Source organism: Labrus bergylta, chromosome 15 (genome assembly GCF_963930695.1).
Source record: "Labrus bergylta chromosome 15, fLabBer1.1, whole genome shotgun sequence".
In the NCBI taxonomy this organism is placed as follows: domain Eukaryota; kingdom Metazoa; phylum Chordata; class Actinopteri; order Labriformes; family Labridae; genus Labrus; species Labrus bergylta.
The window spans coordinates 5,350,960-5,366,915 of record NC_089209.1 but is presented as its reverse complement, the minus strand read 5'-3'; the positions used below and the strand labels follow the sequence as shown (position 1 = coordinate 5,366,915).

The 15,956-nt window shown below is 40.0% G+C and overlaps 1 protein-coding gene across 1 annotated transcript in view; it reads left to right on the top strand.

Moving 5' to 3' along the window:
* man1a1 (mannosidase, alpha, class 1A, member 1) overlaps nucleotides 1-15,956 on the top strand; it is a 159,181-nt gene that overhangs the window by 73,929 nt on the left and 69,296 nt on the right. Inside the window, exon 4 of the mRNA XM_020637052.3 lies at nucleotides 1,504-1,584. Coding sequence (XP_020492708.2) covers nucleotides 1,504-1,584 — 81 coding nt within the window. The remainder of the gene's footprint in view (nucleotides 1-1,503; nucleotides 1,585-15,956) is intronic.

Sequence of the window (15,956 nt, the reverse complement as noted above, 5' to 3'; positions counted from 1 at the left end):
CAGCGTTTTGTATCTACATGGAGTTTTTTTTTCAGCTTTAGAGAGGATGTGAAGTCACTGTTCTACAACAGATTGGAATAAATGTGCCCCCCAAAAAGAAGACTTTTTTTTTTAACAGCAGATGCTTCAAAAAAAAAATCTTGTGCTGCAAAACCAAAAGAAAGAACGAGTAAACAAACGCTGCATCGAGTAAACAAACGCTGCATCGAGGCGGAGTTTCACTAAGAGCTGAATTCAAAGTATGGATGCCAAAATGCTCAGAATGACTTTGCTAGCATGCTGATGTTTAGCCTTGTATTAAGCAGTCTTACAATACAACCTAAAGAAAAGCTGAAGCTTCTTAGAATGAGGAGTATTTATTCATTTTGTATTTTTAAATATTTATTTTGGGGCTTTTTATGCCTTTATTTAGAGATAGGATGTCAGAAATTGGGGATAGAGAGGGAGTGGGGAATGACATGCGGGAGAGGAGCCACAGGTCGGATTCGAACCCTGCACAGCCCGCTCAGAGGACCACAGCCTCTGCACATGGGGCGGGCACACTAACCACAAGTCTACTGGCTCTTGCATGTGGATTCTTTTTTGTAGCAAAATAAATATTGAAATCAAAAAAAAAAAAAAAAACCTGAACCTGTTGATGGTGCTGATGTCAGACAGGATTCTCTACCCGGCTACACAGATCTAATGGGGATGGGGGTGGGTTGGGATCCATTTTCCTTAACCAGTGTAGAGATTCACTTCTCCCCCTTTACTGAGCAGAATATTGCGTCAAAACAAAGGATGCTTCATGACTTTAGAAAATATTCGAAAAGTCATTCATGTTTAAAACAATCGAAGCCTTCATGCCACTTTTATCTCAAATTTAAAAATACATTTTTCTGATGTTTTTACAGCGGCTGGTTGCAACTACTCCTCCTAAGTTCTGTCAACACAATGGCTAACTGTAATACTACTAATACAATTGCACTGATTGACTAGAAATCAAAGTGTAGATAAATCCCACAGGACCAAAGGAGTGGACAAATTACCATTATTATACCTTTCATTATCTACACTGTGGATGTAGCTGGGATATACTGCTTGATGTTGTGACAATAACTGAAACACCAACAATGCAGGATGGTTTTTTAAATGTCTCAATCTAGTTCAGCTGCAAAATCAACCCGATTCACATGCACATATAGCCAAAGAGTTGACAAATCAGCCAAACCACTGGCTTAGTGTTCCCTCCTACTCAGTCATAGTATATATACTCACAGCCTCACAGCAGCACTCAGCCCCAAACAAGCCAGGAGTGAAACCTGTTCTGTATCACCGTGGGCTGTTTCAATCTAAAAATATATACGTCTGAATTGTAGAAAGCCCACCTGATGTGAAACAGGACCCCGGACACTTTCTCTGTATCGAGTTTGTGCTCTTTGAATTCCCCCGTTGTAGGCGTTGAAATGTGTTACCCTTGAGTTGTATGTTTCCTCATATCCCACGTTTTGTCTGTGTTCGCAGAACGCGGAGGTGTCTGTGTTTGAGGTGAACATCCGGTTTGTTGGAGGGCTGCTGTCCGCCTACTACCTGTCTGGAAAGGAGGTAAGGAAACAAACCCAAAGCTTCAATGCAGCGTCTTTCTCGTTGTCACCTCTGCACTGAACGAGACCTTGAAGAGGGAACCGGATGCCTCTTTTGAATGGCTGATTGATGAAACAGATGGCACAGTGCGAATGATTGATGGTGGAGATTGAGTGGATGAATGAGTGCTTTTATATGCTCAAAGTCTCACTTAATATGCCCTTTAATAGCTGGTACAGATGAGTGTTTCCTATTACAGAGTGCCAAGGTCAGTTTTTTCCAAGTATAGGTGCCCCTCTTATTGCTTTGCACTCTGTCAAGGACTTCCATCTGGTTTATGTAAGAGTTAAAAACATGGGGGATGACCTTAAGAGTGCTGAAATGTTGCTGTTTTTCATGCTTGTGTAATATGGAGGTGTTGCATACAGATACAGTATTAGAATGACTCTGGTGTTCAGACAGAGAATCAAAGGCAGCAGGACTAAATACAGCACGAGACATTTACAAGGTTTTTACAATGTTTGATACTTCAATATTTTTTGAAACCATGCAGTCTGATTTATTGAACATTAAAGGTGCATTATCCGAGACTTGGAAGAGAAATTTGAAAGTTGGACAAGTGAAACAATTCTATGCAATATTTTTTTAACTGAATACACAAGGAACACTGATTGGAGCTAAAAAGCTACTTAGAGAGTTACAGTTTCACTGTTGCGGGCCACACACCAAAACTCTCAAATAGCATTTTATCTTCACACAGTGTTCCAGGGACCAGATTTTCCTCTGAGGACAGTTTGTGCATAGAGTTATGAACATATACCACAGAACTTTCAGATTTCTCGACCAAAACTCCATATTGCACCTTTAAAGTAAGCCTGGCAGTGTTGAAAAGAAAGCTTTAAAAGTCAAGCGGGGTAATTACTTTTGGTTGAGTAACCAAAAAATGATTCTCCCAGCTTGACTCACCTGAGAGACGAGAGGCAAAGGTTGGCTTTGCTTTTCTTCTGAATGCACTTTGAACCACCTGAAGTTAAACGCAAGAGCTCGAGGTTTCCTAAAAGGTGTCTAAGATGTGAACTTATGAATAGTTTAGCGGTGAAAGAAAAAAGAAAGACGATACATGATCGGCTTTGGGAATTAAGAATGTTTTGAGTGTAGACAAACACTTCCAGATTTGGTTTATTCAGACACATGAGAGAGGAGAGAGAGACTCCACAGGGCCTCTCACTTTACTCATAGAGCTCATCCTGCTGTGAATCTTCTTAGTGACAAGGGGCTGTGAAGATGACATCAGCGGGGTATTACACTCAGATCATCTTCCACTGTACGCAGCCGACGCAGGGATTTTGTGTCAAACTCGCTCTTTCTCTACATCTTCTCCTCTTTAATTACACGCCTCAGTCTCTTAATGAATAATTAGACTCTGTAGAAGAAGAATAGATAACTGCAGATCACCTGCAGAAAAGCTTGTAAGAAAAGAAAATCCTGAATCCTTGCTGATGTGAGAAGTGAAACATCTTCAGAGTTCATTTCAGGTTTACTTTTGACTGGGAAGGATTTCTGCTGTAATGTGTACTTAAAGTGGAGGTACACACATTGTATACTGTGGAAGCACACTTTGAAAAACCTGCTCAGATTCAGATTCTTTATTGTCCCTTTTTGCAGCAGCAGCAGGATGACAACACATAAAAGGACAACATCAGCGTCAAATCAGAATTAAAACAAAGTTAAAAAATCAGACAACACAACACAATATGAAATATTATAAAACATGGCAGTAAAATCAGTCAGGAGCTCCTACATAAATGAAAATGTTTACTAAGATGGTAAAGTGAAAGTGTTTTCAAATGCAAAGTGCTAACTCAAAGACTACATCATTTTTAGAGCTTGTTGTCTGAGCGATGACTCGAAATAAACAATAATAACACCAATAAAAAAAAAGAATATTGGTACTTAAAGACTAAGACTAAGATGGCAGAGAAGAAGAGAGATCGATATTTATGATTTTTAGCTCTGGTTGCTTTTCCAGCACTATCATGGACCCCCCCCCCCCCCACACACACACACACACACACACACACACACACACACACACACACACACACACACACACACCATGCCCCCCCAACCCCACCCTCAGAGAACACAACAGAACATTTCTGTTTTTTTATGAGAGTCAGTTCAAGACCCTTCTCCATTTCATCGGAGCCTTGAGGGGTCCTTCTCCTTCACCAGCAGGTCAGGGTCCCCCCCCTGAAGGATGGAGGAGCTAGATGGATGTGCTGAAGGGCGGCCCTGGAGGAACTCGAGGCTGTTTAATGGCCAAGATGACTGAGTGTGGCTGGAGGTGTGACGCTGAAGGACTGTCGGTCTGAAAGAAAAAGAACTAACTTTATCAACGCCTGCTGGGTTTATATCGAGCTCACACTGACACAGCCCTGAATCACAAGCAGAAACACATGCTGGTAGCTTCCAGTTGACATGTTGATCACACATTGCATTCATTTTTAAAAAGAAACTTAATGAAGAGGGTTTAATGTAAGTATCTCCTTGTTATGAGTCACTGTAATGGTTGTTTCATTTCAATAAATAAGCTAAAATCTGGGTCTTTTAAAATGCAAGATATGGAAAAATAATACCTCCATCCGTTTTTTATCAGAAAATAGTCCCCATGAAGCAGAACTGCCATGTCATGACGTACTTCTAAACTGAGGTGGGATAAAACCAATCAAAAGATTGAAGCGGGACATAACGTTAAACTTAAAAAAAAATAATAATAATTGGTTGGAAATTGAGTGAACCCCCCTGAGTTCAGGATGAGTCATCACATTTGAAACTTTTAACAAAAAATAGAAAATACAGATATTTCAATTTAAAAAAATAGTCAGATAATCATTTATTTCCTGTAAAACAATTTCAGTCATGAGGACTTTAAAGCTCCTATGTGACAGCCAGAATCTGAACACAGCGGTCACATCATGCATTTAGATTGTTTAAATGAGCACTTTAGCATTTTATTTCCACTTAATCCATCCTGTGAAATCAGTTTTTACAACCTGATAAATGCTGTTGGAAGTGTTCCTGCATTTCAGATAATGTATTTTTCCCGCAGTAATAGTCTAATTTATTTCTCGAAAGCTCTAATTGAACACTGGTCAGGCATTATTCAGCTTTTGGAGTATCTATTAAAAGCCACTGTGGCTGACCTCGGGAGAAGATGTTCAACCCTCGGACCCGGAGAGAGCACGGAGCGGAAAGAGAGCGAGGCTGACGGCGGAATACAAAGAGAAATGTAAACTATTAGACTGTGACCTTAAAACTTCAAACTCTTTAGACCCATGACTTCTTCTGCATTCTGTAGTGATGCTGTCTGAGTGTAAATGAATGCATTAGAGGAAGGAGACTGTCAACACCAGGCGCACTCGCAGTACTTCATTATGCAAGTTAAACATGAAGCATCTGTTGACAGTGTTACAGACTTTAACTTAAAAAGACGTGTTCTTCATTAAGATTAGTGATAGATTTACACGACGGTATTCTGTGACGCTGCATCCCATTACTTATATGAATGGAATATGATCACAAGTCGTACTTTCTTCACTTCTGAGGAATTTTAATGAGCTGTTTCTGCTGCATCTAAAGTTCAACTTTATTATTATGTTTGTTTTATAGATTTATTTTTTGCCATTTCTGCCTTTATTTGATAGGACAGTGGATAGAATAGGAAACCAGGGAGAGAGAGAGCGGGGAATGACATGCAGGAAAGGAGCCACAGGTCAGACTTGAACCGGGTCTCCTGATTGGAGGACTACAGTCTCCGGACATGGGGTGCGATCCTAACCGCTAGGCCGTCAGCGCCCCAAAACATTAATATTTTAAAAGTGATTTTTAGACTTTTTGACACTTTCTGTTTTTCCAGGCACACTTTTGCGACCCACTAAAACTCAATGACCCACTTTTGGCTCTAGAGGCAGTTATAACAGTCGAGTTCCTTAGTAACGCTTTGTTCTTCTTCAATATGTTGATCTATCGAGGGATAGCAGAACATTGCTATGTTTTATTGACCAATCAGAATCAAGTACTTAACACAGTTGTGTAATAATCTTGGTGTAAAAGATAACATACCACTATTTACACTTGAACTGACATTTTAAAATCTTTCAATCTTTACTTTTCAAATTATGTTTTACAGCTTTTATTGACATGTAATGTTCAAGTAATACCTACATAATTTCCATCTTTACTTCAACTACTTCTTGTTGTTCTTACTTTCGTTAAAATGTCTTATCCCGATAACTTGGAGTGTTTCTTTGATCATCTTGGACTCATCTTTTTGCTGTAGATGGGTGTAAGTTAGAAGTTCAGTCTTCCATCAAACCATCCCTGATCTTACATGTTGTCAGCACTTTTTGGAAACAGGGTTAGTTTTTGCTTGAATGATCCTGATGTATAAGTCAAAGAGTGATGCGAGGTGTTTGAGACTGACAGAAGGAGCAGGTAGAGGAAGTGAAGTCACTCTCCCTGTTGGTTCCCAGTCTGGCTCTGACTCAAAGAGACTGGAGCCTTTGATGAAAAATTGATCAGTAGAAGTACAGCTGGTACTTGCTGTGTGCCCCCTACTGGCAGGCTTTTAACATCGGGGTCTGAATACATATAACAGCATGAAACTGTGCTCCACTGAAGTAAGGGAAGAAAGGACGACAATATGTCGAAAGAAAGGGAAAATAAAAGGCTTCCAGTCGTCCTACCAATCACAGCTAAGTGCTCCAAGGAGGGAAGGACAAAGAAAAGATGGACAGCAGGAAGAATGAAAAGAAAAGAGCCAGACCGAGCGAATAGGAAGATGGAAGCGGTGCATGAACAAGAAAAATAATGTGTGGAGAAAAGATGAAGGGGGAAGCCTGAAAGAAATTACAAAGAAGATGATGATTGATGGAGGAGAGGAATTGGAAAGGATGGAGGGGAGACACAAAATATAACCGGAAATTGAAGAAAAGTGAGAGGGAGACTATGACACAATTTCATACCACATACTGACCATAATTTAGCACTTTACACAGTTTTACAGTAAGGATTCTAGAAATCAAAATACTTTACTGTTTATACTAACAGGAGGCAACATAATGTGTGTATCATATTTGAAATGAATCAGTTTCCAACTTTAAAAAACCCAGAGTAAACAAAGCAGAAAAATATAGCTTTAAAAAAGTAGTAAAGACATTTTACTTCTCAGTTTTCTGGGAGCTTTTCCACAATCATTCACAATTTATTATTCTATCATCAAGGCAGTAGAACAGCAATCATAGGATTAACCCTTTAATGGTTTTTGTATCTTGGGGGATACTGACATATGACAGGCTGTGGGATGGAGGGGCATTAAGTGTGTGTACAAACTTTCATGAGAAACACTGAAGGGAGGTGTGGGGTCAAGTACTCAGGTCGTGTGACTTCATGCCGTCATTCAAAAAGAGACAAATCATTTGTATCAAAATTCTAAATGGCAGTGATTGGTGACAAATACACTGACCACGAACTGAGCTTTGTAATTTTTATTAGAGTTTGGTGGGTTTTTTGTTTTTGAAAATATTTAAACATAAAACAGTTTACAAGTTCTTGTGGAAAAATGAAGAATTGCATTTTATCAACATTGATAATCAGGGGTTAAGAGGACGTATTACAACAATGGATTGAAAGGACAGAAGACTTAATGGTAAATTGAAAGAGTAGAGGTTTGGAGAAATAAGAAAAGGCAGGAAAATAGGAAAGGATAGAACATTTAAATAAGGCAAGTTTGGAACAAAACCAATCAAGAGCCATTAAAAATAGCTACACTCGGGGAAGTGATGTTTGTAATATTGGTGCTGAGTAGCAATCTTTTCATTACTCATATGTATAATTACAACAAACCTGATACAAATCTGTAGTATTTTCTTCATTGAGTGATTTTCAGCCAAATTGCAACGTGAGATAAACCCCCTTGCTGTTAAGATCTGCGTTTAAGAGGTTCCATCTTCATAAGAGGAGGTTTTCTATCCTTTTTTTAAAAACTCTTATCTTGAAATGATTATAATGAACAACCGTGACGATGCTTGATTGTGATGAAAACTAATCCCCCCCCCATCCTTTAGTTGTGTCTGACAGAGTAATCTGATGATGGCAGGGATGAGTGTCCCAGCTGCCTCTGTCATCCCTTTAGAACAGCTCAGATTAAAATGAATCTCCTGTCAGTGGAGAACCAAAGCACAGGCTTCATTTTGAGGTGTCTCGTGGTGAAACAATGACGATTTGACCTCGGGGTCATTCATCTAAATGAGAATGTTTAGTAGGGCGATAGATCGATTTAAGGGGATGAACTGCATATGAAATGTACGATCTCATTATCTGGTTGGTCGGTCCGTGGTAAACCAGAAGCAATCCAATAGTAACCAGCTGATGGGGCTATATCGTCACCAACATAGCAGAGTCAGACATACTTCTGTGTATAAATCCATTTTCCCTTGGTGTTTGTATGTTGGGACAAAGCCAGTAGTGTGATTTAATGGACTAATCAAGCAATAACCAAAGCTCGACTTAACTGTGCATGTAAACAAACTCCATGATTTATGTCCAGACTAGAAAGCCTGTGTGATTTATTCTACCTTCCCCAAACGTTCATCTAACAATGAAGGGATACATTTATTGACTATTCTACTCTTCGAGAACTATACTTGATCTGTATGAAATCGCTTATTAAAATTCAGCAATAGAAAATACACTGCGTCACCCATCTAATGTAGTCATACCCAATTGGTATTTCCCATATATATATATATATGTGTTACAATTTTATAGTATTTTTGTGAGACTTATTGGTGTTTTGCTGTGATTTGAGCTATACAATGAAACTTGACTTGAAACTTGACTTTTCTAAATACCAGCAAAAATATGTGAAACAACTGCCTGGACAAAGAGTTCTTTCTCATGTGGCTAACTCAGACCTTATTCTTAAAATCATACCAACATGTAAGCGAGTACGAGTCAATAAATCTTGACAATTTACAAAAACTACAGGGAACAGATTTTGTTATGGCTGGTACATCCTTCAGCCAGTTAATAATTGTATCAACCACACGATAAAGACGGCTAACAAATGAAATGAAGAATGGATTGTCTCCGACATCGCTGGGCTCTGTTGGGCCATTTATTTCTTTAGATGGATGGGTCACTGCAAATCAATACCAAGCTGTTTTGAGTGATTGCCATTATTCTGTGATGAGCGTGAGACATTTCTATCCTGTTACATCAGGATGAAAATGCCCCATTCATCAGACACCAATTGCCCCTTAGTGGAATTTGAAAAGTTGCTTGATTGATTGAAGCATTGGGTGTTACTGAATGGTTTAATAAGTCATGAAAAAGTGAAAATGACTGATGATATGGCTTATGTTCTTCCCAATCACCACATTCCAACAACACCTTTGGGAGATTTTACTGAAACCCAACATCATCAAAATACCAAATATCCATTTGGTAGTCCTCATGAGAATTGGAGAATCAAAGTGCATGAAGCTGTTCTGGTGGAACAATTTTAACCACTACCTAACAAAAAGACAGGAGAAGACATGGCCAACAAAACCATTTAATGCTGCAATGCAGTAATAGTCCGCTGTACCGCTGAATCACTGCACACATCTCTGTTTGACGGATTTGCCTTGGCACAGTTTGGTTGTTCCATGGATTTCCGTGGCATGAACGGCAGGAATTAGCTGTGCTTTTGGTTCCTGTTGCCAGGCTTTGATGCATTTCCTTTTTATTGTCAGTGATTGATCGGATGGCACGAGGCCTTACCCAGGATAGCGCAGCACGACATTGCCAATTCTTTCTGCTAATTGATTGGTCTTCGCTGAGATTGCTTTTCCCAAGTTTATTCACAAATCTCAGCACACTTTGATATGCAATCAGGCGAGCATTCATCTTTTACTTTCATGCTCAGCCTTCACGATTAAATCCTACAATTACTGATTACTGATAGACAGGGAGTGGACTGATGGAGGGGCCCTTGAAACTTTCAAAACTCATTTGGATTCTGTTAAGCCCCTGGTATTCAGGGTCATTAAAGGATACTAGTGGTGCTTCCATGTAGACCTGTGTGATCAGACTCCACCAGAAAATCAGCCAGTAACCGACTATTTAGGGCTCAAGTGCATGACTAATATAGAACCACAAGTTCCAGATTATTACTACAGAGCAAACTGGGTTTCTTAAGACATTCATCAGCAAAATCTTAAGATTCTCTCACAACCAAGATCAGTGAACAAGGGTTGTCAGTATACCATATTACTTCACTTCATTAGCATTTTAAATCAATGAATATTGATAGGCAACAAAAATAGGGTACAGTACTGGGTAATTTCTTGCTTTTTAAATACCAAAAGTCGCAAGCAAACACCTGCACACCGTATAAATACCATTTTAAAAAATTGGCAAAGTTTCAGTACTGAACAGAAGAGAAAGGTTATGTCTTAATTTGCCGCTTTTTTGGGGACCTTTCTGAACTTCTGACATTTAATATCAGCCTACAAATATCTCCATGACAGTAATCACAAGTTTGGTGCTTGTAATATCCAATCATCATTTCCTCTCCTGTCAGAAGCTTGCCACATGATCAGCCTCGTGCCACATAAATGAAGCACTAAAACAAAACATAAGCCAAAACTGAGGTAGATTTTTACTGTTAAAGCTGAGTTTCCATATTTTACCCATAAAGTTTCCAAAAAGACTCATAAGAAATTTTACACATGTGGCTCGCCCATATGGCTGATAGGATGGTTACTTTAACAGCTGCTTGCTTAAAAAAGCGCATAATGATTCTCCTTTTCTTAATTTTCCTTCAAGTACTGGTGACTGCTTCGCTAAGGTGTCTTCAAAGTAAGGAACAGCCAGATATATTTCATTTTTCTTTTGTTATTTATAAAAAAAATAAAGATGTACAAGTGTAGTATGCAAAAATTAGATTTTTTTTTTTTTTTACACAATGCTCAAGGCCCTTGGTAGCCTCGGGCTGACGGCTCCTTCAGGACTCTGTAAACTCCTCCACAGGGCAGACAGGAGAGCTTGTGTAATCACTAGTGTGATCCAAGGTCAGAAGCAAAGCAATGAAATGTCTAATGCCTTTTTTCCAATTGAAACAAGTTGCGTGCTGTCAGCAGCCTAAATATGTTCACTCCGGGCTCTAAACACTGAAGTGTGATTCATAATAACGTTTACTCTTTGCCCCGAGTGAGGGGAATAATGAGGTTAAACTGGCTGTGGGCGTTCTGGTGGTTGTGATCTTGGGTTAACCCGTGGCTAAGAAATACAAGTGTGAAACGCCTCAGTGTGACGTTAAACCAAATATGGTCTGAGATTTCGCCTCATGGTACCAATTTCCCATCACCATCTAACTCTTGTTCCCAATCCTGGCTCTGCATGGAGGCTTAAAAAAAATACCATTTACCGGCAGCCATCAGGACGTCCATTATAATCTCTGTATGCAGAGGTGTTAGACAAAGACATCACATTTAAATAACAATACTGTAGCTCCCTGAGGTTGATTTCCAGTTTACTTTTTGTTCTCTTGATTCAACTGTTACCACTGGAATTGTCTTTTTTGTTCATTTCTGTCTAATCTATTTATGTTTGGAATATGTCTAGAAGTAAGAAAGTCTGCATGATTTGATTTCAACTCAAATGCATTGACGATAAAGTAGCAATGCAGTGATTGGGGCACCAGTGGCCTAGCGGTTAGTACGTTCACCCGACTTGTTCTCTTCCCAGTTTTGCCTCTATCTGCTGTCCTGTCCCTTAAAATGAGCATAAACAATCCCAAAATGAATCTTTCAAAATAAATGCAATGATTAGAAAATAGATCTTCGTGTTAACATGTAGGGGTGTGGGAGTAAAAGTATTCTCAAGTATTGTACAGAATACTCTAAGTACTTCAAAACCAAGCTATTTTTTCTGTTATGTGCAACACAACGAAACAAAAATTCAAATTTTTTGAAATATAACTAGTCATGCATCAGCCAAAAGCACATTTAACTTTCTCTCTCTTTTTGTTTAGTCAGGCAGAGAAAGTCGTGTCTGACATGCGGAAACAAGTTCCCCTCATTTGTCTTCAATCAGCACGTCTCACACTGTAATTAGCCTGAGCCAAAAAAACACATCAAATCCAGATGTTCTTTTACCAAAAACACATTCGACGTTTCCCCACTAAAACCACGACTGGAGGAGGAGAAAGAAAAAGTAAGACAGGAGTTTCTGTGTTGGGAACATGAAACGAGACGAGTGAAGGAATAATCGCAGAGGCATGAAGACGCAGGAATGAGCTCCGTCTCTCAGCCAGCCGCTCAGATAATGGAAAATACTGCAACAAGAGAAGAAGAAAAACTTAAGTGTTGGACAATAGTTGGGAAGCTGGCATGAGAAAATGGTTTTACTCTGAGATGAGTTGGAATGAGTCAGTGAAACAAGTATTGGGATTGGCAGGATGATGCATGGGAAAAGGGCTTCTTCTTATTTATCTATTGTCTGTGTGGCATGTTGGAATTCACTGTGGATTTATTCATAGAACTTTTTAACTCTTCAAGGATTTTCTTTCTTGACGAGTTAAAAATACTTTTTTACTTTATTACGATGTGATAGGATTTGATGTGATAGGATGCTTTAGCATACGATACGATACGATGATAAACTGCTGAGCTCACACACAGACAGTGAAGTGATAAGACTCCTCATGATCTTTTTCCTTGAACTGAATGTAGAGAGAACACCTTCAGGCTCACTCTCATACACACACACTTACACACACACACACACACAGAGACACACACTTACACTTGCATGAACAAAGAGACAGCCCTGAGCAGCCCTCATTGACAGACCTCCTCCTGAGACTGTGACGTCCAATCAGACACCCATCGAGCGTGGCACACACACACACACACACACACACACACACACACACACACACACACACACACACACACACACACACACACACACACACACACACACACACACACACACACACACACACACACACACACACCCCCGAAGCTTTCTATTTACTCCATCCCACTTCAGTGTGCAGCCACAGGATAGTGAGCAGATCAGGACAGACAGCTGACTGTGTTAGGCTCATTTCATTCATTCTTTGGTGGATTCTTCTGTTGTGCATGTCAGCAGATGTGAAGCAATAACTTCCCAAAGAAATCCCTCACTTTTGTGATCTTGCGTACATTGTCACGGACAATTCTTTCCCACTGAGCATGTTTGACTCACTGCATTAAATATTCAAATGTTTTACATGTTCCTCTCCTTGTTCTCGTGCTTGGATATTTTGGCTCCCTCCGCAAGCTGTTAAACATGCAACCCAACTCCGAACTGGCACTCAGGAGCCGCTGAACGCATTTCTCCGCACACACTGGTGACCTGTCAGCAGAGTGTTTGTACTTTCTAAGTTTAACGCAGAGTGATAGAGGCTCCCAGTGCATGAAGCTGGAAAGAAGCAAAGGGGGAAAGAAAAGATCTGAAGTTAAGTTTCTGTCTTTGCAGAACAAAAAAAAAAAAAAAAAACTTGAGGAGGCCCCACACTGAGATTTCTGATAATGTGAGAGAGGGAGTGAGAAAGTAATTCAAAAACCTGCAGGAAATGTTCCCACTTCTTTTTCCTGCTAGGTTCCGTATAAAATTGAGAAATCTTCGACTCGACAGGTTGACACTGAAGCTTCTTCTGTGTCTCAGACCGAACAAAACAAAGGAGAAATGATCCTTTTTCAACGGGACAGAAAAGACTGTCCTGCAAGTTGAACATGTTGAACTGATTGAACTATTAGTTGATCTGTAGATTTATCAAGGCAAAAGGTTCATGTTCCTTTGCCACAGCTTCACATGTGTTATCTTTTATTTTCTGTGTCTCATTAAACAGTTCAAACACAATATTTTGGAGTTTTAGCTATAGGGCAAAAAACCCAATAAACCTTTAAAATGGAATTATCTTGAGATGCCGCTTTTTGACATTCTGTATGTTGAACGCCATCATTTTTTTGATGGATGAAATGTGAAGTTGTAGCCTCAACTTGCAATCCTTATAATATCTTATCTGTTGTTTTCCATAGAGTACTCATTGTCCTTTAACAGAAATGCTCATCTAAGGGTCGAATGGCTCAGGAAGTTGGGCGATATCAACTTTTTTTTCCTTTCTGCAGGGTATATATCTTACTATTTAAGAAGAAAAAAGACATTTTTAAGAGATAAATTAAGTATTGTTTTCTGTACATCAAATACAATTCACACCAAACCATCAAACTGTTAACTATTCAGGTCTTTAACTCATCTTCTGTTGATTTTAAACCCCCTCTCCTTTGCAACAGAGGCTTGCAATTGTGTTACCCGTATGTCATCATCCATTTTTAACGATGTTCAACGTTTTGTTTAGTTTGCATTATGAGTACAGTGATAGTGACTTCAGGCTGCCTGTGAATCACACAACACTTCACCGTGTGCGCTGCAGGTGTACCTGCTAAAAGTAAACAATCAGCGGCACAGCACCTCCATTAACGGTTTGTAAATGTGGCCCATGGCATTAACGAGCTGATGCCGCTGATAGCAGGAATACACTTGTTCTAAATCAGCCTGGCCTTAATGAGCCCCCGCCTCCAGCATCATGCCGGGGTATGTGTCTGCAGCAGTGTCTCCTGTATGTCTACATCTTACATACAGGGATACACAGACTCTGCATGCACCACAGACAGCATCAAAACGACTGAAAAGTGGCAGCATGATGTGCTTATGTCACATGATTGGCGTCGCACATCCTGTGACTATTACACATGCATAAAAAGCAGTTACAATACAACTGATATAAAATGTTTAATTTGATGGGAAACACATTTTTCAACAATGTAACCTGAACCTCATTGTAGCAACTGTGTCCCCGGCTGATTTGATCATTTGGATGGATGCCCACCCGTGCTTCTTTTTTTTTGTTCACCGTTTAAACTCTACACTTTCTATCAATACCTGGCTCTGACTCAGACGCACACTCTCACAGGCAGAGACAAGCTCATTGACAAAGCCTCCCACTGGGTAATCCCATCTCTGCCCTCTCACTGCACGGGTCAGCTCAACAACCTGCACTGCTGACCACTGACAGCTGAGCCACTCACACACACACACAAACACACACAGGGCAGAGAGTCCCAGTGTGCTGGGCGGAGCCGACAAACAGCTTCTATCTTCTATCCTCAGAAAATCCCATTCACTCAGTGAGAAAATTGGCTTCAGGGGCAGAAAGCGAAAAACAACCGCCCCCGTACCTTTCCTTCTTTTTTTTTTTTTTTTTTTTTTTGGCCGTGTCTGTGGTGCACAAGTAGAGAGTCTTATATATCCACACATCCTCACACATACACTGCCAAGTAAAAGTTATTTACCAACCTCCAAATGAATTTTCTGGATATCTATCTTAATCTCTTTTTAGACCACTTTAATCTGTTCTGAGGAGAGAGAGAGAGAGATAGCGAGCGAGCAGGGCTACAGATGGCAGGACGAGGATTGAGGACAGAAAGGGGACAAGTTTGGTCTCTCACTCTCACCTTCAAACCTGATAGTCCCCACACACTCGTCCTTCTTTCTTGATTTTTTTTCTCTCATTGGATGTCGATTGGCTGATCCGGTTGGGATGCACCATCCAGATTTAAACTTAACCAAATATTACACATTATTGAAACAGCTGAGTGGGCCTTTTTCTGCAAAAACTCAGCAGACCAATAACGGCTTTCTTCAGTTTTTGTTTGACAGAATTGAAGTAACAAGGGAGGTCAAATTCTACATATAACAAATTAATTTAATTCAGATTTAACCTCAAACAGAATAAGGTGCAGGTCAGGCTGCCCTATAGGGGGGAAATGGGGAAGACTTTCTGGGGCAAAGTTTTATACAGTTTTTTTCTTTTTCTTTTTTTCTTAAATGTCAGGCCAGAAACATCCGACTGTGTGTAGCCATGCCAGGACCTGCACAACAGTCAGGATGCAAGAAAAGAAGAGTCGTCTAAAGGGGGCTAATTTGACCCCAACAGGAACTTGTTGACGAGCTTCTTTTTCCAGTCAGCTCCAAATGCTGATCTGAGGCAGCCTCAGAAGGCAGATATTTGACAGGAGGCTATAGCGCTTATGATCCAACACACATGTACTGTATTACTAAATGATATCTGCAGGGTGCTCATTCACTTGGTCTTTCTGGAGATCAGCCATCTAGGTGCAGGTAATGTACCTGCGTGTTACCGTGCTTTAAAGGCTGCAGTGTTACTCTAAAGTAATTTAAGGATTAATGTTCTGACTGAACTCAATACTGAAGGACCAGAGACACTTTGACTA